This window comes from Paroedura picta, chromosome 6, assembly GCF_049243985.1.
Source record: "Paroedura picta isolate Pp20150507F chromosome 6, Ppicta_v3.0, whole genome shotgun sequence".
NCBI classification, from domain to species: Eukaryota; Metazoa; Chordata; class Lepidosauria; order Squamata; family Gekkonidae; genus Paroedura; species Paroedura picta.
The window spans coordinates 75,691,461-75,717,863 of record NC_135374.1 but is presented as its reverse complement, the minus strand read 5'-3'; the positions used below and the strand labels follow the sequence as shown (position 1 = coordinate 75,717,863).

At 37.9% G+C, this 26,403-nt stretch overlaps 1 protein-coding gene across 2 annotated transcripts in view; it reads left to right on the top strand.

Annotated features, from left to right (window-relative positions):
* CDKL5 (cyclin dependent kinase like 5) overlaps positions 1-26,403 on the top strand; it is a 91,080-nt gene that overhangs the window by 43,989 nt on the left and 20,688 nt on the right. For both annotated transcript variants that reach the window (XM_077343127.1, XM_077343128.1), the window contains exons 4-13: positions 1,550-1,595; positions 3,933-4,069; positions 6,455-6,575; positions 7,616-7,675; positions 15,725-15,815; positions 16,384-16,573; positions 18,954-19,034; positions 20,153-20,304; positions 21,073-22,099; positions 25,786-25,891. In XM_077343127.1, coding sequence (XP_077199242.1) covers positions 1,550-1,595; positions 3,933-4,069; positions 6,455-6,575; positions 7,616-7,675; positions 15,725-15,815; positions 16,384-16,573; positions 18,954-19,034; positions 20,153-20,304; positions 21,073-22,099; positions 25,786-25,891 — 2,011 coding nt within the window. The remainder of the gene's footprint in view (positions 1-1,549; positions 1,596-3,932; positions 4,070-6,454; positions 6,576-7,615; positions 7,676-15,724; positions 15,816-16,383; positions 16,574-18,953; positions 19,035-20,152; positions 20,305-21,072; positions 22,100-25,785; positions 25,892-26,403) is intronic.

The following is a 26,403-nucleotide window of genomic DNA, read 5'->3' as shown; positions in this document are numbered from 1 at the left end:
CCAACATGCTTCTTTGGGGCCAGGGATCACTAGCCAGTTGGCCGTGACAGAGAGTAATGATCATTTGGGGGGTTAGGTGGAGAGATGGTCTCTTAGGTACACAGGCCCCAGGCCAGGTAAAGTCTTTTGTTATTTAGACAGAAATGGAAGTAAGGAAGGTTCAATGGATAACAATGAATGGTGAGAGCTGGGCAAATACTATTAATCTCATTATTGTAATATGGCCATTCTTTCCTGAATGCCTTTAGTAGTCTTCTTTACACAAAGCACATGGATTCCTAACCATTCCCCATGTTATACTGCTTGTAAGATGGGTTCCCTGCCTACCAAAGCGTTAGATAAGCTATGGCTTGTCAGCACAAATGTGGCAATAAAATGGAGCATGTCTTTTTGATCTCTTACAGCTGCTCTGACTGTATGAATCACTTTGTGCTTTTAAAATGATCATTAAAATTCAGTATCTGCTTGCCAACCTACCAGCTTTCATGGCATGCATCTTAACCAAGTGCCAAGCTATCATATTGAAACCAATTAACATTTATGGTAATTATGGAATAATTCCATGTTTATGTAAAGAATAATTCACAGGCAGAGCCATCTGGGAATTACTATTGCTTTGTGGCTTGGTTCTGATAATGTAACTTCCATATAATTTTGATATTTCAGTTTCTGCAGGAAGTAATTAGAGAATGGCATTGATTTAAAAAAGTTTTTAATGTTTATTCTCAGATCTTTTGAGAAATCATCTTGATTTTCAGTGTGGTCATTGAACAGCTACAATAAATAAAAAATAATAACTTAACGGTTTATTAGTGTACCAAGCATAGTTTCTATGTGCATGATTGCACAAAGGACCAACCATTCAGAATCTATTACTGACAAGGTTAAGTGGCTGCTGTAAAGTGGTGATATAAATGGATTGCCATTTTGATGTTATGATAGTGGTATGATCTCCAAAGGTGGTCATGCAGAACTGCACCTCCCCAGTGGGTGACTGTTGGAAAGACAGCTGAAAATAACTTGGGAGGTCAGGATTTAAGCAAATTTTTATAAACGTTTTTGTATTTAAAAATAATATCTCACTGAAATTAGGAAAAGAGACCTTTTCCCTGCAACAATAATTGTTTGAACATCATTATGGTGGAAAGCTATTTTTACAGCAACTGAAATAGCTATCTAGATTTTAATTGTTTTTTAGTATTTGCAGCACAACAGTTGGATCTGTTATAATGTAACTGTTACAACATTGCATATGCACACTTTTTCTTATCTGCAAAAATGGCTGCTAATGATCCTAATTTCTGAATATTAATATTTATTAATGAATGAAGATGGATTTTGATGCTAGGTGCCATTTGAAGACTTTGATTTTGTGATAATTTCACCTATATTTTTATTTTGTATTGTGTTTCAAGTATGATATTTTAAATTATTTTATGCTACTTTTGCTTTTATTTTATTTTGCATTTTGCATTATTTCTGTAAAATGAAATGATACTGTAACAGGTAGCCTTGTTTTTTCTAAGAAATACCTGTCTTTATTTTGCAGGAAACGCACGAGATTGTGGCTATTAAAAAATTTAAAGATAGTGAAGGTAATTTCTCAACTTTTTTGTATAAGAACTGTTAATGTAAAGCCAATTCAAACATCTGTGAACACAAGAGACAGTGATTTCTACCATTTCCCCCATCCAGTGAATATCCCCTTAAAACAACCTCCAACAATAAACTGGAAAAAGTTGGCAGCGGACTAAACCCCAACCCCATCCCTGCTCACGGAGAACAAAAAGATTTTTTTTGGGGGGGGTTAATATGGGGTAGCCAGATCTTTCTTTGTCAGGATGGGGGAGCCCAGATCTTAACGGCTCTGCCTTCAAGTGTAGACCCTGGTGGAAGAGCTCTGTCTTGTAGGCCATGCAGAACTGCCAGAGTTCTGTCAGGGCCCCCAGCAATCCTAGGAGCTTATTTCACTAGGTCAGGGCCAGGTAGACTTGCCTCAGGCCAGAGATTTCAAGTAAGTTAGCACCAGTAGAGCGAAGCATTCAACAGGGGGCATAAGCAGGTAAATGGTCCCTCAGGTAATACCAAAACTTTGAACTTGATCTGGGCCATAACTGGCAACCAGTGCAGCTGCCTCAGCACAGGATGGATATGGGCCCTCCAAGATGTACCTGTGTGAGAACCCTAGTAGCTGCGTTCCTCACCATCACAAAATGGGCAGGGCTAATGTGTGGCTAAATGGTTCACACCATCTGTGCAAACATTTTGGTTCTCACCAGAAGCAATCTATAATTTTGTTATACAGTGATTCCCAAAGCTAAACAGACTGAGAATTATGGCCTTCTTCCCAGAACTGTGTTTCAAAAAGCAAGGGGACTAATCCCACAGGTGTTTTACAGCATAAATATTCAAATCTTTAGCAGTAGAAAATACCTTTCAAAGCTGTACATCAAACTTAGTTGCAAACTCTTAGCCAAGGGCTGTAAGATTCATGTTTGCAAAAATATCCAGACACGATCCTCCAGGCAAGACCTGGAGAAATTTTCTCAATATTACTTAAATTACTGAGTCTCGGTGAGTCTGTCTATTCATGAGCAGACAAAAGGTGACATTACAGTCTGAGGCTGTTTGGAATTTCACACCAGGCCTCTTCAAAGGGCCATGATGGGCAACATCACTTAGCATCTGAGTGGAGCAGCATTTACATTCCAAGGACATTTACTCTGTAGAGCTTCTCTTTGATATCTGAAGCTCAAATCCACACATCTAACACCCTGCTCTAAGATGTAAAGCAGTTATCAGGCATATCTTCAAAGGCATCATTTACATGTTTATCACCAAAGAACATGCAATTAAAAATACAATTCATCTTACAACACCAAAACAGAACATATTGAAACATTCGGTAAAGCATACCATGGACACTTATTAAATTACTACAATAGAGCTCAGTCTGAAAGCTGCAAAGGCTCTCCATTTTTCCTGGTTATTTATATACCAAATCACTTAGGTTAAACTGCTTGGCCATTTCCAAGGATGTGCGAACTCAGGACAACTCTCCCACTAACCTTTGAAACATGCTGGGAAGGCTGGCCCAGCCAGACCAGGAGGTTATCACGACCCAGGTGATCAAAATGCAGGCCCACTCAGTGACCCCAAGTCTGAACTGACCCATACTGGCTTGGTTAAGTTTTGGGGTTGTGACAGACTGTTTTGCAGCAGGTGGAAGATCGTATATTCCTTCAAGCTGCTTTTAAAGATGTTCTGTGTTCAAGGAGCCCATTATATTACAGCACTCTTAAAAGATTATAAATATTTTAAATAAATACATTTATAATCATAGTGGGAGGGAACTAACTGGTTAAACTGAGTACTTGCATTTTTATACATTTGATAAACAGACTTCATTTTAACTATGATTGTCTGCACAAGAAAGGAGTGGTAAGCTGTGAGCAAGTTTGTTCATGTACATTTTAAATATAATTTTATATAGTTGCAGTTAAATGGAATCTGATGCAGTATTATTGCATAATATTACACAATATTTTTGCATAACATGTGCAGTCAGTTGGCATTTTATGTAGGATTCATTAGGAACCGTTATGGTTGTTGTTTGTCCTTCATTTCACCAGTTCTTTGCTTTGGCATTGGCAATAACTACTACAATAGCTTTACAGCCAAGCAGGAAAGGAAAGCCAAATTTCATTAATACCTTTTGCTATTTTATATTGCTATAATGTGTTAAGTAGTCTGATAACTCTTTAAGAACAGTTGTCATGTTAAATTGATAAACATTTTTATATGAGTAGTGGATTTGTATAACATTTTATTTGACGTCAAATTTGAGTGTTTTGCCTGAACAATGTTCTATGCTAAAAATAATATAAAAATATCCGTTGGGTGTCACATTCATCCCATTCTCTACATTTTAGAAAATGAAGAGGTCAAAGAAACCACTTTGCGGGAGCTTAAAATGCTTCGCACTTTGAAACAGGAAAACATAGTGGAGCTAAAAGAAGCTTTTAGAAGAAGAGGAAAACTCTATTTAGTATTTGAATATGTGGAAAAAGTAAGTTGAGTTTGTGTTTAACATAAAAATGAAGATGCTCTATGTATGCTATTAAACGTTTTTAATGGAAATACTGCTTAGCATTTGGTTATTTTTGTTTACCATGTTCTTCAATATTGAGCAAAAAATAGGAAGAGGGAGGGAGGAGTGCAGAATATAATCGACAGACTTTCCCTTCCCCCCCCCCTTATCTTCATTTCTGTTTTGGCTTGAAAATAAGTAGATGGTGTCTTTCATTTAATGTAACAGGTTACTTGTCCTCATAAAACATGTAAAAATGGTCTAAATTTTTAAATGGAAGAACTAGATTCTTGAAATTGTCTGCTTGCCTCTTCTTTCTGTTCACTCCCTCCTCCTCATTGCAGTCCATCAGCCTGTGCAGCTGTTATTCCAAATGGGTTCTACACCCCAGGAATCAATGTCAAATTTAGGAGCCCAGAGAAGGTGAAGTCTTACACCCCCTACACCTCCAGCAAACTAGGATTCTACATCATGGTTTAATTCCAGTTTAGAATTGCATTTTGTAGATGGGAAACTATTTCCAGTTTTACCAGGCACATATATTCAGCTATCATGGTAAATTATGTACTTGATTTAAGCATTTTGAAAACTGGAAACTTTTAAACTGGGCTCCACAGTTCCATGGAGGAACATGCTGTATTTGTGTCCACCATGGCATCTGAATATAGATGGCTGAAGCTTCTAAGTTACTTCCTTCCCATCCTATCCTCATCTTTTCTTAAATACCTGTTCTGTTATTTTTTAAATTTCTCCCTTTGCAATCTCAGCTATTCTTTACTCATGAATCATGGGGAAAACACTGGGAAAGGGAAAATCCTACATATCTGCATTAACTAGATTGGATAGTACAACAAAATATATTCAGAATTTACATAATTAGTGTACTTGATTCTAATGGCTTGTCTGTCCCAAAAATTTGAAATGTAGGTGTGTTCTCAGACTCCTACAGCTATCACTCTTGTAACAACATTACATTTTGTGGTTTAGAAGTTTGTTTTATGATAACCGACTTTAATGTATGTCTATTTGTGTGTGCCAACAGACTTCATACATGTAGAGCCAAATATATGTGAAAAATGAAAAGTATAAATATCTGTATAGATCTAACATCTCCCAATACTGGCATAAATTACAAGGCTGCATTGACCAGTATTTGATTCCCCAGTAACTGGTGCTGAATAATGATACAGTCTGTAGTCCTTAAATACTGAAGCAAGCCTAGAGCACATGCAGGTCACACCTTCGCACCCATACCTTATCACTCAAGGTTATCTGGAAAGTGGGGTAATAATTGTCTGTATTTCATGGTAGAAGTCTACAAGTTAAGTAAAAGTCTAAATACACTAGAGCAGGAAACATTAAGATCTGATTTATCAATTAAATACAATCTTTGATAACTTTGGATTATCCTTTAAAAACAGGACCTGTCCTAAATCAACTTGGATCACGCTATCTATATGAGCTAACTAGGGGAAAAGACAAGATTAATTCCACCATAGATCTTTCTTCTTCAGTCCACTTAAAGCCAAAATGCAACACCAAAATGCAAATTCAGCACTGCTGTTAGCCATGGGAAAAGGGAGAAGGTTATCTTGCCAGGTGCCTACACGCCATAGCCATGGGTGGGCAGGAAGGGTGGTGCCAGCCCTGAAATTTGCCCTGCCTGCCCACTAGATTTGTTGTGTAACCCTATGATTAGCACATCCATAATGGCCCACTGTGCACTAACTGTCCTCCCTGATCCTTCTGGAACCTGGATTCGGGAGGGTGGGTCTAGGGAATTGGGGCTAAATCTAAAAAGTACCAATTTTTTATTCGGTCCACATTCCTAGTCAGTATATTATTTTGCCAGTATTTTTCCCTCTCCAGATTCTGATAAGGAGCAGAGGTCAAACTCCTTGAATGTTAGAAGGACCATTTTATTTTTCTTGAAAAAGACTGTGAATTTCTGTAGGGACAGGGCACTATTTTTATGTTTTGCTCCTCCTAATAAAGGGAAGAGAGCCTTTTCCCAGACTTTGTCCAGGATACCATGGCCACTTAACATTCATGCCCATTCTACCAGAATTATAGCTCCATCTGCAACTTTCCTCAATGGAGTGCCATTGATGGATGTCTGCTGCACTTCTGTGTAATCATCAGCAGACATGTTTGTTCACCACTATGTTTTGCTGTGGCATGGGATCACGTGGTCCCTGGATGTGATAAATTCAGGCTCCAGCACACAGCACCACCTGTAGTCTCTTAGCTGTATAGACCTCTATGATGGTGGGTCTGCTTGTGTGCAGTCTCAATGAACAATTGTTGCAGGTAAGTATAACTTTGTTAGCTTCTAATACTGTCTTCTTCCTTTTTTAATCGTAGAATATGCTTGAATTGCTAGAAGAAATGCCAAATGGAGTTCAACCTGAAAAAGTAAAAAGTTATATCTACCAATTAATTAAAGCAATTCATTGGTGTCATAAAAATGACATTGTTCATAGAGGTGAGTAAAATAGAAACAGGCAATATGGAACAATTAGTAGAATTTTTTTTTTTAAATATGGAACAATTAGTAGAAATATATACATGCTTTAGATTTAGTCTTTTTGTAAAATATATTTAGAGGGGAACACAGAAGGTCCTAAATTTAATCCCCATCATCTCCAGATAAAAGCATCAGTTAGTACAAGATGTGACAGTCCTCTTAACTGAGACTATAGAAGGCTCCTGCCAGTATTGGGTGCACAATATTGACTTTGAGGGACCTGTATGTTCATAGAACTAAAATGCCATTAGTCTTCTTTATTTAAAACATTTTAGTCACCTTTAGGAATAAGGTGAGATGTTCTTGCTGCTCTGGATGCATGCATATGGTAGTTCATACTGTAGAGAAATAAAGGTTATTTTAAACAATGTTTTCCTTTGTCATATATCCTTAGTAGGGAATGTATGTACTTACGGTGTATGGTGTATTTACTTGTTCCAGTATATAATTCAGTGGAAATATTTTAATGGATAGCTTCAATAAAAGTAGCTATAATTTAAACAAGATCTAATTGAAATTTCCTTAAAATCGAAGAGAACTTGTACACTGTGAAAATCTGCATTAGATTGTATTCAAAGATTAACAGCTTACATTTTTCCAGGAAAAAGTAAGAACATTCATTAACAGAATAGTGTGAGCCCACCTTCCTATTTCCATTAAAATAAACTTCCATGGGATTACTTAGTATATGATTACATACATATTTAGAAGAAAGAGAACTAGGGACATATCTAATCAAATTGTAGTGCTTTGGAGTCAAAGTGATTTCAGTGGAGCAATATAAAATCTTCCACTGAAAGAAATAATATTTTAAAAGTGCATGACTGTGTTGGATATTGCTGTAGATTTTCAAACTCCATATTGATCATATTATTTCAGAGAGTAAAATTTGATAGAATATTCTTTGCAATATTTCAAAAAAATTATACCACAAACCTCTGCAATTCTATTAAACTTCTTAGTGTCGTTAACCTTGTCATATTCATTTACTATTTTAGATATCAAGCCAGAAAATCTCTTAATAAGTCATAATGATGTTTTGAAATTGTGTGACTTCGGTAAGCTATTTTTGGTCTATTTTGTGCATGTTTATTTTACGCACTGTTTTAAGTGCTTCTCTGTTGAAACTCTTAATTTACAGTTTATAAGTAATTTGGTTATAGTAGTATTCATGACTGTTTGTTTTAACCTTTGCTTTTTATATTTCAAAAGTGTATCAGCATGTTACCTATTTATACTCCAGTTTCTGAAAAGACAGTCAGTTATTTTATGTAAAAATAGAAGATAGATGTGCACCCATGCATATGCATAGGAGATGAATGGCAAATCACTAATTTTGTTGTACCAATACAACATGATCCCTTAAGCTTTCCTGAAATACCTGAGGCTATGATCTAGAACAGTAGTCTTCAAGCCATTGATTTAATGGTTGATGAACTCCTTAAAAGCCAGTGTTTTTTCCTGCCTTCTGAAGCATTTGGCACCACCCTCTTGCTTTGTTCTGCACACACATTGAGAGAAGCAGTACCATGGTATAATAAATTATTATTGTTGTTGTTGTTGTTATTAATAATAATAACTTTTTATATCCCACCCTTCCAGCGTTCAGGGTGGTAAGAACCCTAGGACATATACAAGGATTAAAATATTAAAATCATTTTCAGTTTACTATCATTTCCTCCCCCCCCAAGCTAAAATCTTGAACAAGGGAGGTTTGGCAGGAACTGATCTTCCACTTCTTTCTCCTTCCCTCCCACCCCCAGCAGTGTGGTTAGCTTGGTACATTGAGTGTTATTTTTGGCCTCAACCGTAGGCCCAGTGGAATAGCTCCATTTTACAGTCCCTGCAGAACTTATTTAGGTCCCTCAGGTTCCTGATCTCTTCTAGGAGCTCATTCCACCAGGCTGGGGCAAGGGCCAAAAAGACTCTGGCCCTGATCAAGGCCAGTGTCACCTTTTTTGGGCCAAGGACCCCAAGCAGATGTTCCCCCAAGGATCCCAGTGTTCTTGGGGGTTATAAGGGAATGGATGGTCCCACTGGTTCCAGATTATTTAGGGTTTTAAAAATTAAGACCAGTATCTTGAACCTGATTCAGTCTCCAATCTGCAACCAATATAGCTGAATGATCACCAGTGTTATGGGTACTGTATGTTAAGTCCCTGTCAGGATTCATGCAGCTGCATTTTGGACCAGTTGGAGTTTCTAGAGCAGTCTCAAGGGCAGCCCTGCATAGAGCGAGTTGCAGAAGTCTAGTCTAGAGGTGACTGTTACATAGATCACACTAGCTAGCTCTGGTGTACTACATCCTGTACTATATCTTATACAATTCCAAAAGATCTTCTAGCCGTTACAAATTGATAGGGGTCTTAAAGAGGGCAGTAGGAATTCTACTGGGCAAGTGGAACTGAGGCCATAGTTCTCTGTATTCAATTCAGTGGTCTAAAAGGGATGAGAATCCCTAATCACCCTATGTACCGTCAATTTCTGTACTGCTACCATTACTGCTGTTGAATTCCAGATCTGGCTTAAGGTTATCAATTTTTATTATTTATTTATTTAGATTTCTATACCGCCCATTTCTTTGCAGCTCTGGGCGGTATGTATTGTTTACAACTATTGAGTTATCTGTATTGTTCCCTGTTTTATGTAAACCACCCTGAGCCTCAGGGGAGGACGGGATATAAATATAATATAATAAACAAATAAATAAGATGTGCAAAATGTCATGGGGCAATAAATCTTTGTGCATTTTAATAACTGTTTTATAAATTCTATATAAATATTTGTCTGCTTATGATTTTATGGTTCTTAGTTTTAAATTCACTCTACTAATTAATATAGTAACATTTTATCTTTTATCTTTTATTTATCTTTTACTATGGTACCACTGCATTTATTGTATTGGTCTAAATGGCTACAAGTAAACTGTTTGTTTGGTCATGTTTAATCTAAAAAAGAGCTGTAGGTGTTATGATTTTATTAATTTGTAGCTTTTTCAATATCTCAAAAATACCCCTAAATAGATGTTTCCTTGTACACTTATAAAAGTCTAATTAACATTCAAGTTCTTAATGAACCTATATATTAATAGTGATGTGTTCCCGCCCCCCATCTGCAGATACCTAAATTGGTGGATCAGGGCCACAGTAAAGTGCAACAGATTTTTCTTCAAGCATAGGGAAAGCAGAAAAATCTGAAATCAAAATTAAAATATATAGGGGGACTAAATCCCCCCTCATACATTTGCATTGTCACCACATGTGCAGATATGCTGTTATCGGAACAGAATGCAGTTACTCCAGCCCAACCTGGCAGCATTAGCAGTCGGTCTGGTACCAGCCTTGGTGTCAAAGCATGACAACAGCCACTTGCTGCTTTGGCCCGACTGTGGTAAAAGAGGGGCCCGACAGTGGCGGCAAAGGACACTGGCTGCCACTTCATGCCTGACAGTGGTGACAGTGGTGGCAGGGGATGTTCAGCTCAGTGATAGCTGGTGGGGCTTGGACCATTGAAACTCTGCAACTGCTGCTCTACTAAAAACCCTGTAAGATGTCAGCAAAAGGAAGTTCTGTTTTAAAGAAATGAAAAAAGGGGGGAATATGAAATTTCCCTCCCCTCTCCCCCACTGAGCTATAATGAGACAGTCATGCATGGGGAATTGGCAGCAATATGAGGAAGGATGCCACAACACATTATTGTTGGTCCCCATTTGTTTTTATCTAATCATTTAAGTACAATATTTTTTATATTTTTCTATTCCTGTACTTTACTTTTAATTTAAAAATCTCAAAATGTAGAAAGTTGTTTGCTATGTATCCTGAATAGTTACAATGACAAATGAGTGTGGTATGATTACCAGGGAGGGCAGGGAAAGTTTCCTGTTGGCAGCAGAGGATAGGACCCACAGTAATGGGTTTAAGCTATGTGTAGAATGATATCAGCTAGATATTAGGAAAAAAGATTTCACAGTCAGAATAGTTCAGCAGTGGAATCAACTTCCTAAGGAAGTGATGAGCTACCCTTCACAGGCAGTTTTCAAGCAGCAGCTGGACAGATACCTGTCCTGGATGCTTTATGCTGATCCTGCATTGACCAGGGGATTGGACTAGATGCCCTGTATGGCCTGTTCCAACTCCATGATTTGACTTGTAAAATATTATTTTTAGTTCTTTTCTGGTATCTTGAATATTTAGAATACATGTATTTTTCCATATTCCCCTCTACAGGAATGGCATTTATTCTGTTGCCCAAGAAATCCTAAATTTCCTGTACCTTGCCCATGCACAGAAGAATAAAAAAAAAGCTACTATGATTAGCTAAAGAGCAGGATTCCCTCTAACCTGAAATCCTGTTTGCCAGATTCTTCCCTCTCCCTCTTGTTCCATGATAAATAGTTGGGGAAAACAAGTTAGTTATTGATGAAATTCACATTTGAAGCCACAACCTTGCAAACTGCAAACATTTGCGAAAGCAGTGCAATGATTGGCTCTAAGGTGTTTTTGCTATTCAGCTGTAGATATGCCTCTTTCTCCTGCCCTCCTTTTGCCCTGGAAACCAGGGCAGGTAGAAAAAGGACCCAAAGATAACTCCGTAGTCCAGAGGTCCCCAACCTGAGGCCCGCAGGCCACATGTGTTCCCCAACCTTTTTCTGTCCGGCCTTCCAACCTGCTTGTCTGCTGCTATCACCCTCAGGGCAATTTCCCTCAGACCCATACTGTTCTTCCTGCCTCAAGAGGCACTATCTACTGTTGTTCATCTTGTCCATTTCTTGCAAAAAAGACAATAGCAGCATTGTATGTTTTGGTCTCCGTGGTTCCTTCTGTCAGTCCCCTCTTGTCCTTATCTTCCATAATAGCATTTTGGCCATTCTAGGTGCTTTAATAGCCAGCAAAGCTCAGGCACCCATACCACTCAGCTTTTTAACTCCCCCTTCTCCATGAATTACCATAAGGAAGAGAAAATCGCTGTGTGAATGGGTTCAGGAGATGTCAGGTCTGCTTTTGCAAAAAAAGGATACAAAGTGTTTTGCATACTGAACATTTCTAGAGGCTCCACCCATCACAGCAAGTGGCTTCCAAAGTTACTGGTAAGGTTGCCGCTGCAAGCAAAAGTATTCTTCTTTCCACAACAAGAACTGGTTGCTGTGACTTGTAGCCTTGCTTGCTTCTGCCTCTGCTCCCTTTCTCACCAAAGCTAGGAGTGTTCTTATACATCTGTGACTACAGGAGCCAGTGAGTGGCCCCTAAAGTACTCTCTTAGCAGGGAAGCTTATGGCATTCCCCTTCTCACATCTTCCTCCAGCCAAGTTCCCCTCCCTCTGGCTGCCTTTTTACTTCTCATGAATAAGGCTTGGCTGGCCTGTGCGCCCTGCACATAATTTGAAGCCAACTGAATAGCATATACTCTGTTCCAGATGGAAGGCTGCCCTCATTTAATATTTCTGTCTACTTGTCCTTTTTTGGAGGGCCCCCAATTTTTAACGTATTAAAATTAAAATGTATTAGGAAGGTGTATATTTATACTTCAAGGGATTATGTTTATTAAGAAATAAATCTCATAGTATTCAATGTACGTAGGATTCCAACTCTACCATCTGGTAGACCAGATTCACAATCCATTTTTAAAAAATTGTTCCTAGCCTGTGTATATAGTTCAGTGCTTCTGAGAACTGTAGTGCAGTGTTCCCCAACCCCCGGGCTGGTACCGGTCCGTGGAGCCCTCATTTGAGTGGATTTAATGGGAAAGGGAGGAGTTAGGGCCCTAAAATTACACTAATATTGAACATTGAAACTCTGCAACTGCTGCTCTGCTAAAAACCCTGTAAGATGTCAGCAAAAGGAAGTTCTGTTTCAAAGAAATGAAAAAATTGCAGATGACCATGGTGTCTTTAAAGATCAATGTTTTTTCAGCAAACAATTTTAGAATGCATGTTAGAGTGAACCTGTCTACTGTGAGGGCCAGCTATCATGTTGCTAAATGTATTGCTGAGAATGGTAGACCATTTGATGGTGAATTTCTTTTTTTAAGTACATGGTTAAAGTAGTGGAGAAAATGTGCCCTGAGAAGATATCTTTTGTTTGTTGTGTCAGTTTATCTGCATCTATAATCACCAAGCTTGTTAAAGAACTAGAAGAGCTTCATATATCACAAGTTATCAAGGCAAAAAGTATTTTTCCCCCTTTGGCATTAGATGAGAACAATTTCAGAATTACAGAAGAGTTGTATGCACTGCAGAGTTTGAAAGACTGCAGAAAAAATATTTTTGAAGGTGTGTAAATCGGTAGAATATCTTGGCCTGAATTGGGATAAATTGAAAAGCATCACAACTGATGGTGCAAGATATATGGTGGGAAGTAAAACTGGTTTAGTTGCAAAATTCAATGAAGAGATATTGAAATTAAATGGTACACCCATGCAATTTCATTGCATCATGTACCTTGCTCATAGTCAGTTTCAAAATTTTCTCTCGGAGATAGATGCAGAATATGGGGATGTATTGTACCATGCAGAAGTCAGGTGACTTAGCAAAGGCAAAGTCCTCAAATGTTTTTTCTGTCTTCATTAAATTGATGTCTTTCTTAAAGAGAAAGGAAAAGGTCAAGAAGAACTTTGTGACCCTGAATGGATTTTTGATTTGGCTTTCTTAATGGTTATCACAGAGCAGCTGAACACATTAAATCTATGGTTGCAGGAAGCAAGAAAGCTTGTATGTGACATGTATACTGAATTGAAAGCTTTTGAAGCAAAATTAAACATTTTTGTGAAGCAAGTTAGTCAATGGACTAAAATTTGAGAAGGATGGGAGTTTACAATTCAATGTTGAAAGACATATCAAAGGACTGAAGCTGTTGCAGGTAGAATTTCAGAACAGATTCACTGATTGCCATAAGCTTGGAAATGAAGTAAGAATGTTTCAGAATCCATTTGAAGTAGCACCAGAAGATCCAAGTAACTTTTTCAGATGGAACTGATTTGGAAGCCAGTGATAATCTCAGAGACATTTACAAAGAAACTAGTCTGTTAGATTTCTATTCTGGTCTACCTGATATTTATCAATCTAAAGAAATATGCTGCGGCATGTTCACAGTCTTTGGAACCACATACATCTGTAAACAAACGGTTTCCAAGATCAAAATTGTGAAATCAAAGTGTAAGTTAGGGCTTACAGATGAACATTTACATGACATTTTAAGAATATCTGTCACAACCTTGACTTGGACATCAATGTCTTGGCTAACAGAAAGCCACAAAAATCCCGCTGACTAGGTAAGCATGTGTAGCTAAATAAAAGGATTCCACAATAAAATATTGTTCCAAAGTGGATTGCATTAAAGTTAATATATCTTCATTTACTTTTGGATGTTTACTTTTGATCTTAATAAGTAGGTTAATAATTTTGTTACATTTTGGTTTAAGATGTGGCCCTCTTTAGGCACTGGGCAAGCTCATGTGGCCCCCATGGTTGGGGACCCCTGTCATAGTCCTTAAAGTTTAAACTTCTCTACCAGCAGCCATTCAGTTTAGACAAATAAAAACAAAATATATTTTCAAGTTTATTGTTGCCAGAAAGTTTCTCTAATCTGTATTTGGCTTTAAAAATATCCAAAAAAATACTGATAAGGTATTTTTCTTGGATAAATGCAGAACACATCCCTATTTCTCACATGCACTCTAAAATGTACCTTTAACTCTGTAGTTCACTGGGTGATGTGCTGAAGGTTTTTTATCAAGGAAAAGGCCCCTTAAATATAGAAAAAAACATAGAAAACTTGTACTGTACAGTTGTAATTAAAATTTATTTTAGGTTTGTTAGGTAATCTGGGTGTAAGTCCCAAAGATTCAGTAAATCTTTAGGATTATTAGATATGTATAGTTTTGTCAGGCTTTAAAAAAGAATCCAGGAGCTTCACAAAAGTACATAAGAATCTGCAAATGTTTCTTCTGTGCTTGCCATGCTGTGCTTGGTATAATCCTTAAGATCATGTGCTATAGCTGCCTGGACACATGTTGTGTGGGTGTGGTATCTTACTAGCAGGAATACAGAAGAAAGTGTACTGAGCATAGACCAATTATGACAGATGCACTTGGCTGTTATGTTGGGGTGTTCTATGCTCCAGTACATCTGCTGTTTTATAGGACAAAAACTACATTTAAACAATTTATTAGTAAAGTATGGGAAAGGGTTTCTATTCAGGATAACACTGTGAGCATCTTCCCTACAATAGGAACTGACTGGGGCTAGAGACCACTATGTAGGTGTGGCTTGTTATTGGTTGGCCTTCATAGGAAAAAAAGATAGACCTGAATCCAGATGCCATTCTCATTGCCAGAGAGAAGATGTTCTTTGGTACATTTTGAACATTTTACAGAAGCAATTAGAAAGGATGCTGAGTGACACAAGATTCTCTTTCCTGTACCTCCTTGATGTGGTGAGATGTGTGTATTGTACACATCTTATTTCCCTTCCTTTTGCATGAGCCTGGAAAGGGAAGGGGGTGTCTGAAGCATGAGTCAACAGTTCCCATTTTCTTATTTCTGTGGAAGCTCATGTGTCTTTACATTGCTTAATATTGCCTCACTTTATATGGTGTGGTCTGTATCTGTCTGTTGAACAGTGTCTATACAGAAGGATGGCAGGACAAGAGAGTTGCTTATCTGGAGGTTTATGGACTACGAGTAACCTGGTTTCGTGTGCAATTTCTATATTCATATAGGAAATGTGCCAATCAGATACAGATAATGTATACATCTACATTAATTTTTTTAACTGAACTCTGAAAGTTAAAATAAATGGGATGCATCTTGTTATCTCTCATGTCAAGACACTAGATGGCCTCTTGTCCTGCCCCACACAGCCATTTTTGGGCTTATGAAACCTGCATATAGTAATAGCCACTCAGGTCAGAAGGCTATAGTAAGGAGGGGGTGGAGGAGTCCACATGGGCCTCACAATCCTTGAAATAAACTTCCTTGGAATCGGAAATGGCTGCTAGAGAAATGTTATGAAGATTTATTCCTCTTGCTCAGTCATGACAAATTTTTCGCACTGGATCTGACTTTATGAGTGAAATGTATAATAAATAATTTTTCAAATGATTTTGATGCAGGTTTTGCTCGGAATTTATCAGAAGGAAGTAATGCTAACTACACAGAATATGTGGCCACCAGATGGTATCGTTCACCTGAACTCTTGCTTGGGTAAGTAATCTTTCTAGGAATGACTGATACTAATTTGAAAGCAATACATCTGTCTGTGCATTGATTCTAATACGTTTTGTAGTGAGCAAAAGTCATAATTTGGTGGCTTCTGATACTCAGCGCTAAACTGAACTTGTTTTATTCCTGAACCTTAATTTAACTATTTTGTTAGGAAAGAAAACTTGTTATGTAAGATTATTGACCAACGTGAATTAGGAAGATTAGGGGTGGTGATTAGACTGCAGAAGGAAAACGGATTATGAATGGAGGCATGTATTATTATTATATTATATTATTATTATTATTATTATTATTATTATTATTATATTTATTTCCCACCTCTCCCGACAGGCGTGAAATAAACCATCATCCTAGTTTGATGGCCTAATGATAGTATTGTTGTTGTAATCATGTAATCTAGAGGGAAATTAAAAGATTTTTTATTTCTGAATGGTGAAATATCTTGGATAATGACCAATACAAGAAAAAAAGTTAAAAATTATTGTGTTAATTTGTAATGTGTTAATTGATCTGCAAGAAGCAATAGAATCCCTATGCTTTTTTTCAGAGCCCCATATGGCAAGTCTGTAGATATGTGGTCTGTTGGTTGTATTCTTGGGGAGCTTAGTGATGGACAACCATTATTTCCTGGAGAAAGTGAAATTGACCAACTTTATACAATTCAGAAGGTGCTAGGACCATTACCTGCAGAGCAGATGAAGCTTTTCTACAGCAATCCCCGTTTCCATGGGCTGCGGGTAACGTTTAAATTAAGTGTTTCATACATGTTCAGATGGTAAATTGCATGCACAGAATACGTTCACCAAATTAATACCCTGCCATCAGTACTGTTCTGGAAAGTAGATGAGAAATTACTGGAAAATAGTAATGAAACATTGATGGGCCTAATTAAATTCCTCATAACGGGCACTATGCTCTAAATCTGTGTTTTGATACCTTTTTTTCAGTTGGCTCTTTTTATGGTTGCTGAGGTTTTCCAAGATTCCAGTCCTCTGAATAGAGACAATATATCTGGAAGCCACTTTTGAATGTTCTAGTCTTGGGTTGGATCCAGCCCCTTTTATGTCAATGTAAAGTGGAGGGGATTATTTCTCATGACCACCCAAAAGATTATGAAAGGGTAATGGGACCTCCATGGGCCAAAGGCATGTGCAACAGGAAGTGGAATAAGGAGAATAATAATTATTATTGTATTTATTATCTGCCCTATCTCCTCTGCGTTTTGCCAACCGCCGTTACAGCGGCCGTGCATAATAGGCCACAGTGGTGATCAGCAGTTCCCTGGACATGCAGGGAAGGGCCACAAGAGACAAACACTAGCACATCCCCTCCTGCCCCCCCACATCCCCTCCTGCCCCCCCTCCTCACAATCTGCCTAAGTTCATAAAGCCAAGAAAAAGTTTTCAAGCTGGCAATGGCAAAAACTTTATTCACACAATAGAACGAGTTCCTAGGTATAAAACCTCGTTTTTGTTTTTACTTCGTCAGTGATCTTATTTCTTAATTTCTTTTTTCAATGATATTAACAAAGTCTTCAACACACTACCTTATATTTTAAGACATATGACTTGGGTCTATTAATATCAAAGGTTCATGAAGGTAACAATCTTATAAATCAGTGGTCCCCAACTCCCGGTCCAGAGACCGGGACCGGTCCGTAGATCAGTCGATACCAGGCCGCAGCTCCTTCTCGTCCTCCTCCTTGGCTGCTGTGTGGGGGCTGCCCTGCCACTCTGCCGCTGGCTCACCTTTGGTGCTCTTCAGAGGCTCCATGGCTGGGACTCCCCCTCGGCGTGGCACTGTGCAGCTGCTGCTGGAAGCGCCCCCCAATGGGTGGCGGGAAGTCAGGGGCACCGGTGGGAAAGCAAGTGGAGCAGGGGCTCAGGGGGCGGTGACGTTCCTCGGCAAAAGACTACCCCAGCCTCAGTAAAATTGTCAAGTTCCTGGTGATAAAAAGGTTTGGACCACTGTTATAAATGACCTGTAAAGGTAAAGGTATCCCCTGTGCAAGCACTGAGTCATGTCTGACTCTTGGGGTGACGCCCTCTAGCGTTTTCATGGCAGACTCAATATGGGGTGGTTTGCCAGTGCCTTCCCCAGTCATTACCATTTCCCCCCCAGCAAGCTGGGTACTCATTTTATCGCCCCCGGAAGGATGGAAGGCTGAGTCAACCTTGAGCCCACTGCTGGGATTGAACTCCCGGCCTCATGGGCAGAGCTTTCAGAATGCATGTCTGCTGATTTACCACTCTGCGCCACAAGAGGCTCTTTAAATGACTCATATCAGATGTCTTAAAATATTTGTTAGTGTGTTGAAGACTCAAAGGTCTGGTTCTGCATTAACAATGCGAATTCGAAAAGGAGTCCCATTGTGAGTATGTGTAAATAGTTCTTGTACAAAAGAAGTTAATTGGTTGTTGTTGTTGTTGTTGTCATTATTATTATTATTATTATTATTATTATTATTATTATTATTATTATTATTATCATTATTATTTCGATTCATTTCCCACCACTCCCAAATGGCTCGTGGCGGGTTACAGTATCTTAAAACCCCATTAAAACTCCCATTAAAAGACTTAAAAACCAGCATAGCATGGCGGCGCAATAATAAAATCCCCTTCCTCCCTCCCTCCCTAAAAAGTTGTTCAAATGTCAACTATTAGGCAATAGTCAGTGAAAAAGCTGGCCGGACCAAACATCTACGTGCATGTGTAAAATTGTGTGTTTTTAGTAAGGTTATTTTTGCCATTAGTGATGAGCTTCAGATGAATTTTGTACCATAATTATAAATTTAATAGAGTTAAAGCTTGATTTATGTTATTTCTAATGTCAAGTAGATTAAGCTATTCACCTGTATAGAAGTTACAATTTGGGCTTTTGACACTTTTTCTTCAAACATGTCCATGTTTTGGCTGCCAAAAGGTTTTATTTTCATTACTTTGTGAAACATACTTCCAGTGTTTCATGTGATTATCTGTATATAATTTTCTTATTATTTCAAGAGAGCAGCTAATAGGCTCTGGATAATGTTGTGATGTTACACTAACAATAATATTTTGGTGTATTTTGTAAATACTGCAATTGTATGCGTATGTGTGTGTTGCCTTTGTACAGTTCCCTGCAGTCAACCATCCACAATCTTTGGAAAGGAGATATTTAGGAATCTTAAGCGGTGTTATACTTGACCTTATGAAGGTAGGAATGTTGTTTTTTAAGCACAATATCTGTGGAGTATCTTTGGAACTAGTTGTGGAGGATCTTCCACACTATATTTTAACTGGCTCATTGGTTACAGAACCGAGGGACAAATTTCTTGCTAATTTACTAAATGGTCCAAATGGTTAATCATGAAAAAATAATTTTCTTGTTATCAAATGCTTTTGTTACTAATAGAATGTCATTGTTTGCCCTTATGGCCAAGAAAATAAGGGCTGAGTAAGTCCTAAAGAGAGCAAACATCTAGAATAACCTCAGGTGGACTTTTACAATCTGAAAATGTTTTTAATTTTATCATCAGTAAATATAATCTTATTACAAGAGCCTCTTGTGACACAGAGTGGTAAGGCAGCGACATGCTGTCTGAAGCTGTCTGCCCATGAGGTTGGGAGTTCGATCCCAGCAGCCGGCTCAAGGTTGACTCAGCCTTCCATCCTTCCAAGGTCGGTAAAATGAGTACCCAGCTTGCTGGGGGGTAAACGGTAATGACTGGGGAAGGCACTGGCAAACCACCCCGTATTGAGTCTGCCATGAAAACGCTAGAGGGCGTCACCCCAAGGGTCAGACATGACCCGGTGCTTGCACAGGAGATACCTTATAATCTTATTACATATTTAATTACTTTGTTTTGAACTGTCTCAAAATTTTATATTTTGTAATGGCCTATGGCTACATGCAAATAAACTTAGTAGCAATTGCTACTGACATTTATATAAATATGGATACATTTTTTAAAATCAAATGCAGCAGCCAATGAGATTTTATAAAAATTCAGAATGAACCTGGTTCCTGATATCTGTAGCAGCCCATGCTGTCATAGCTAGGCATAGTTTGGGAGCACCAGAAGTCACTGAGCACCTAGAACTTTGCACAGGTGAATAACATCTACATCTGTTGAATGTTTTAGCAGCAGATTTTTTAGAGCTTCAATTTTTTACTGAATATTTAATACTTTTATATAAGTAGCTTTAAATTCTTTTCAGTTGAACATGATACTTGTTAGAAATATCTTGATGTAAATGTAAGTAGGATTAATAGTTTTGCTTCTATATTATATAGAGCCCAATATTTTTTAAAATTGAGTTTCTTTTCAAAAGAACTTGTTGAAATTGGATCCAAGTGACAGATACTTAACAGAGCAATGTCTGAACCACCCATCATTTCAAACTCAGAGACTCTTAGATCGTTCACCTTCACGGTCAACTAAAAGAAAACCTTACCATGGAGACAGTAACACCTTATCTAACAGGTAAATTACTGTACATCATTATATCAGTTTCATAGCATAGCACGTATTTCAGCTGGTTGAAAAGGCTGAGGGAAATGAGAATTCATTCCAGATTTATTCATCATAGTTATTTGTGTACATGTAAATATATCTAAATCGGTTTCCTAACAATACACACTGTAAATTTGGCTCAGCTTCCATTGTGCACACTGTTTTTTGCGATCAAATGCTGAGATCATGTCATATCTCGATAAATGGAGTAGAATTGGTACAGTGATTACTCCTACAAACCTATTTCCTACTGGACACACTAGAAGGTAGATGGTGTTATATCAACAGTGCTGAGGATAGTTGTTGTGCCACTTTCTTGAAGTGGTAGTCATTCCTGGTGGAGCAACATACATTTTTATATCGAACAGAAATGCTCCTGCATATGTCTAATGGTTCATAAATCTTGATTATTAGATAAAAAGCGGATGGGGGTTGCCTTCTATTATTTTCTTCAGCTCTCATTTCCCATCGTTTATATTTCTGAAAGCAGGAGTGAACAAAAATTCCAAAATATGTTTTCTGTCTATCTTATTTGCCCTTATGGATCTGGGCTTTGAAGTTTTGTTTTTATTACAAATTTACCAATTGCCTGAAACAACATTCAGGCCAAAGATCTCAGTCACTGTTGTGTACATGCTTTTTCTGCAGTAGATTAAATGGTAAGAGGGTTACTGCAACAGTCTGTGTATGAAGGCAGAAATTACTAATATGTGCTTTCTTTCTGTTGTTATACTGTAGAAATCAAAGTAGCAAAAGTGCCGCTGTTCAGTCTCACCACAGATCAAACAGCAAAGATATACAGAATGTGGGAGTTGGAGTCCAAAGGGAAGAGGCACTTCCAGCAAATGAAAGCTTCCTCAATGGAAACCTTCCTGTAACCGCACATAGTCCTATGCTGTCAAAAAAGCCAAGCAATTCTTCTGGATCAAGCGGCAAAGATATAGCTAATAACAACATACCACATCTACTCAGTCCAAAGGAAGCAAAGTCAAAAACTGAATTTGATTTCAATTCAGAACCCAAAGCATCTGATGGTCCAGGTACAAAATACCTGAAGTCAAATTCCAGATCCCAGCATAATCGCCACTCATTTATGGAGAGTTCTCAGAGCAAAACTGGCACGCTGCAACCAGGTGAAAGGCATAGCCGTCACAGCTACATTGATACCATTCCTCAGTCTTCAAAGAGTCCTTCTTATCGGACAAAATCAAAAGGTCATGGGGCTTTGACAGATTCCAAATCTGTGGGTAATCTTTCAGAGGCAAGAATTCAAGTTGCAGACTCAAACAGCAGTAGATATTTTCCATCCAGCTGTTTGGACTTGAACTCTCCTACTACACCAACACCTCCTCGCCATGCAGACAATAGAACTTTGCTCAGTCCTTCTGGGCGAAACAACAGAAGCGATGGTACACTTGAATCACGAAGACCATCTACAAGACATTCCAAAACAATGGAGGAGTTGAAATTGCCAGATCATATGGAGGGAAGCCATTCACATTCCTTGTCTGCTCCCCATGAATCTTTTTCTTATGGTCTAGGTTACACAAGTCCTTTCTCTTCCCAACAGCGCCCTCATAGACATTCTATGTATGTGAGCCGGGACAGAGTGAGGACAAAGGGCTCAGAGGGTGGCTTAAGCATAGGGCAAGGGATGGCAGCCAGAGCAAACAGCCTGCAACTGTTATCTCCACAGGCCCAGCATAAATCACTTACAAGATCTGTTGGTTCCTCACGTGAAGACTGTACAGAAGATCAAAATAGGGTTAGTTTGAATTGTTCGCTGTTACAGAATATTCTCCCCTTGCTCATTAAATATTTCTTCGCCTCTGTTCAATGACTGCAGGATCAAATATGAAAAATAAATTTTAACTTGTGTAATAACATCTAAGAACATTGAGTAGATTCTCCCCCTCCCAAAAGCCTACATGCATTAGTTGAAACTATGGCATTTTTATTAGATAAAAAATAGGCAATATCTAGTGTGTGGCCTTGTGATATAGTGATGTTAGAAATTACAGGCCTCTTAATGATGAATGCTATGTATCACAGATCTTTTAGTTTGCTTTGATAGGATTATTTTTAATTGTATTTCTTCAGTGATACTGCCATTTTGGATCAGGAATACCGAAAGATGTGTTTTATATATGAAAAATTGAAAGTTGTTGTTTTCAGTTGTTCTGAATGGCTCTTGGACCATTTACGCACTGGAGGTTTACGCACTACAGGCTGTAATTTTAGTCATGGCAGGTTGCCACACCTCTTCCTGCACCCACATGGAGGAGCATTTGGCCCGGTGCATCTCATCTGCCCCCAATTTGTGCTCCTGCATGGGAGCTGGGGCAGTGAAGTTCTCAGTACATAAACGGTCTTGGTCAGGCATGATTCAGCTACAGGCAACCACTTAGAAAGTTCTGGGCATTTAATTAGTTTTCCTATATCAGAGACAATAGGAGACATTAATAGGTAGACAATAGGTAGACAATAGGAGACATTAATAGCAGTATTACTACTTCCAAGACTCAAAAAAATTGTACAATTTGGCTTAGAATTGAGAAAAATAGCTTGTTCAATCTAAGAGTGGGCACCATGATGGAAGAGGGATTTTGATGGTTTGAAAGGTTTAAGAGACATCTAAGGGAGAAGTCTTGTGAAGAAGCAGAAGGAACTGATTGTGTTAGGCTGTTAGGGGAAAGAGACTGAGAGAAGAGAGGTGTCCTGACAGTCTTTCAAACATCTAAAATATGTTGCATAAAGAGAATAATTTGTGCTATAACTAAAGCTAGGAATAAACTGTAAAGATAGTGGTTAAAAGTAAAATTTAAGATGAACTATAAAAAGTGCTTCAGTAGTTGTCTGGCAGCTCCTTCCTTGAATGTAGTTGTCAAACTTAGATGAAACATGGAGTTTTAGAAATACAGTATCTATTCTTAGACTAGATGACTTAACTGTTCCAACTCAAATTTGGCATTTTTAAAATCCTGATTTAACTCTAGCTGTCAAAACTGAGGTATTCAGAATATTTTCCACTAGCTTCAATCTTATATTTTTAAGCCATCAAAAGTACCACTGAAATGATCTCGTACATTAATATAAAAGATAACTGTTACATTTTTGCTATATTATTTACTGATTTATCTGAAATCTAGATGAAATCTGCAAAATTGTTATATAATGATCCAGTAAATACATTGTTGTGTTAATGTAACAGTCTTTCCAGGCAGAAAAACAGGAAGTTGTTGAGCCCCAGGGAGCAGTCATACATGATTGTTAGGTTGCATACAGTCATATGTCATGGGTTGTGCAAGTTCTCACACTCTCCTGTTCTTCCTATTCCATGTGGTGGTCCAAGATTGAAGATGGATGTCTTCAAGTAACTCTAGTTAGTATTGTTGTCTGAATGCAGCTGCATTCACTGATATGTGGCTTTTTCCAGATTGCCAGTATTCTAATTACTGGAAAAGAAACAAACTTCAGTCAGTAAATCTGCTTTTGAGTATCACAGCTAGTTGAAGCTTGTTGAACATTTCTGTTTTCTTCCTCATCACACTCGATAGGGAGAGGAGGCAAAAGTGAGTTTATGTGCTTGGCTTGAGCCTTTAGCTTCTACTAACGTTTTTCTTATTGTATTTTATTTATGTGCTTCTTTTGATCCTAGAGTAACCATTTTGAAAATTGTGTGCCTGCTTGAAGCATATACTATCTCAGTTTTGTTGTGCTTAGTTTTTTATAATTAAAACATGATTTCAAAATAGAAGCCACACATAACCAAGTCCTCTCTCTCTCTCTTTCCGTTTATCAGCATCTTTTATTTATTTAGGCATTTGTATGCTGCTTTTCAATAAAATTATGCCCAAAGCAGCTTACAATATAAAATCCTATAGAATCGCTGAGGGTCAGACACGATGGCATCATCATCATCATCATGCTGCTTTTCAATAAAATTATGCCCAAGGCAGCTTACAATATCAAATCAAATACAAAATACAAGAAGAAATTTGTAACTAAAGCTTGAATCAAAGTTGTTTTAATATGGTTAAGTGACAGACTGAAAATATTTTAGAGACTTTAATTGATATTGGAAAGTCTATTGAGGAAATTGAAATTCCCAATAAAGGGCATTATGAAGTTTTGGGATAGCTGTCCAGAAGCCTTACATTTGGGTCCCATCAGATGTACTCAGACAGAATTAGTTTCTAGAGCAATGTCTCCTCTGGCTGCGTCAGTGCAGGAGCACATGTGTAGAGGTAGTCTTTTGGGGACTTTGAGTCTTCAAAGGTTAAAACCAGCATTCTGTGTTGGGTCCAAAACTTGGCATAAATTACTATTCTGGATGCTGTATGAGTTTCCAAATCTCCATCAAAGGTGACCACACATAAAACATATATAGTATTACAATCTGACTTGTGGTATGTGTGCCTTTCTCCAGGAATTGTTGCAGCTCGCAAACACGAAAGCTGGTAAAAATCACTCTTCAATTGCTCCACCACTGGAGTAGCAGAAGGAAAAAGAGTCCAGGAACAGAAACACTCATGGGCCATAATTGTGTTTTGCCATTCCTAATATGAATTAGTTCAAGCATGTACTTACTATGTAAAAATATGCAAAAAGTGACTGAATAAAACAAGTTGCATGACAGAGTATGTTTCCAACTTAAATATCTGAAATAATGTGAAATGTTTTACTACTAAAGTAAATTCCTACAAGCAAGCTAATTTAACTAAGTCCTTTTTATATAACACCATTAAACACATGCTGTTCTGTTTAACTGATGGGTAACTAGTCACTGAATGTACTGTAAAGATATTTTCATATTTTAATGTTGATTATATAGTCCTATCTGCAGTCACAGTATGTGTGATATTACCATTTTTATTCTGCCTTTCCAAACAGAAGATTCTCAAGGCAGCTTGTCCATCCTGGCTGTGGTTTTGTTAGGCGGACTACTTAGCATCCTACTGAGGTCTTTTCAGTGAGGCTTACTTTCAGGAAAATGCTTTTATGATTGCTCTGAAAATGTTTCATTACTTGAGTTCTAGTCCAGTCAAAATGCCTAAGAGATGCTGAAATCAAGTTTGCTGCATTTCAGTCAAGTCTGAACATTAGGGGAGGGTAAAGCAGAGGCGTTTCTTAGCTTAGAACTTTCTTCTCCTGCCTGTTTTGCTAAAGCTGTGAGCCTAAGTTTTAGCTAATGGTTGTAAAACTATTCTTTTGGAGCAAACCTTTGAACCAGGCAGGAGCTTGAACCAATCACACACACAAGTCTGTAGTTTGAATCATTTTATACTTAGGGTTTTGTTTCAGATACCTTTTTTCATTGTGTTAGACTTCGGTTTATTAAAAGCAAAAATTAATGTCTGTCCTGTTGAGTATCACCAGAGAACAATTTAAGCTTTTAAAAGTTTAATTACTTGTTTGCTCTAATTTTTCTGTTGTTATTGTTAATTTTAGGGTGGAACATACCATGATCCACACACAGATGATGGAACATCCACCAAAGAAAACAGACTTCTGTATAATGATTCTGTACCAAGGAGAGTTGGTAGTTTTTACAGAGGTATTTTATCTTATAAAACTGAATCAGTATCACTACTGTTATTCCATTAAAAGATTATCACTATTTATAGAATGAATGTTACTGTTCTTCTACCTGGCAAAAGAAAAAAAAAACAATCCTAAATAGGATGGTGGTGGGGACTTTCTGGTTTTGGAACAATATACGTTTTAAAATGACTGATAGAACCACTATTCTGAGGTAACTTGTTCTATCCTCTCTTTCAGTTTATCTTTCTGTTTGAGGGAAAGTATTTTAGGACTTGGTGGGATCATAGAGCTTGTCTTCTCTTAAATAGAATCATAGCTGGTTCAGACATTACACAAAATTTAAGATAACCATAGATAATTAATCACCTGAATCCATAACAATGAATAATTCAAGCCAGGATATGAAGCTGGTTTATGAACCAAGCTTAGTCCTGACTATAATTCTGCATTATGTATGTTTGTGGTATCCTGGTTTAATCCTGTTTTCCTGCTAATGCTCCATGCCCAACCTTAATACAGAATCAG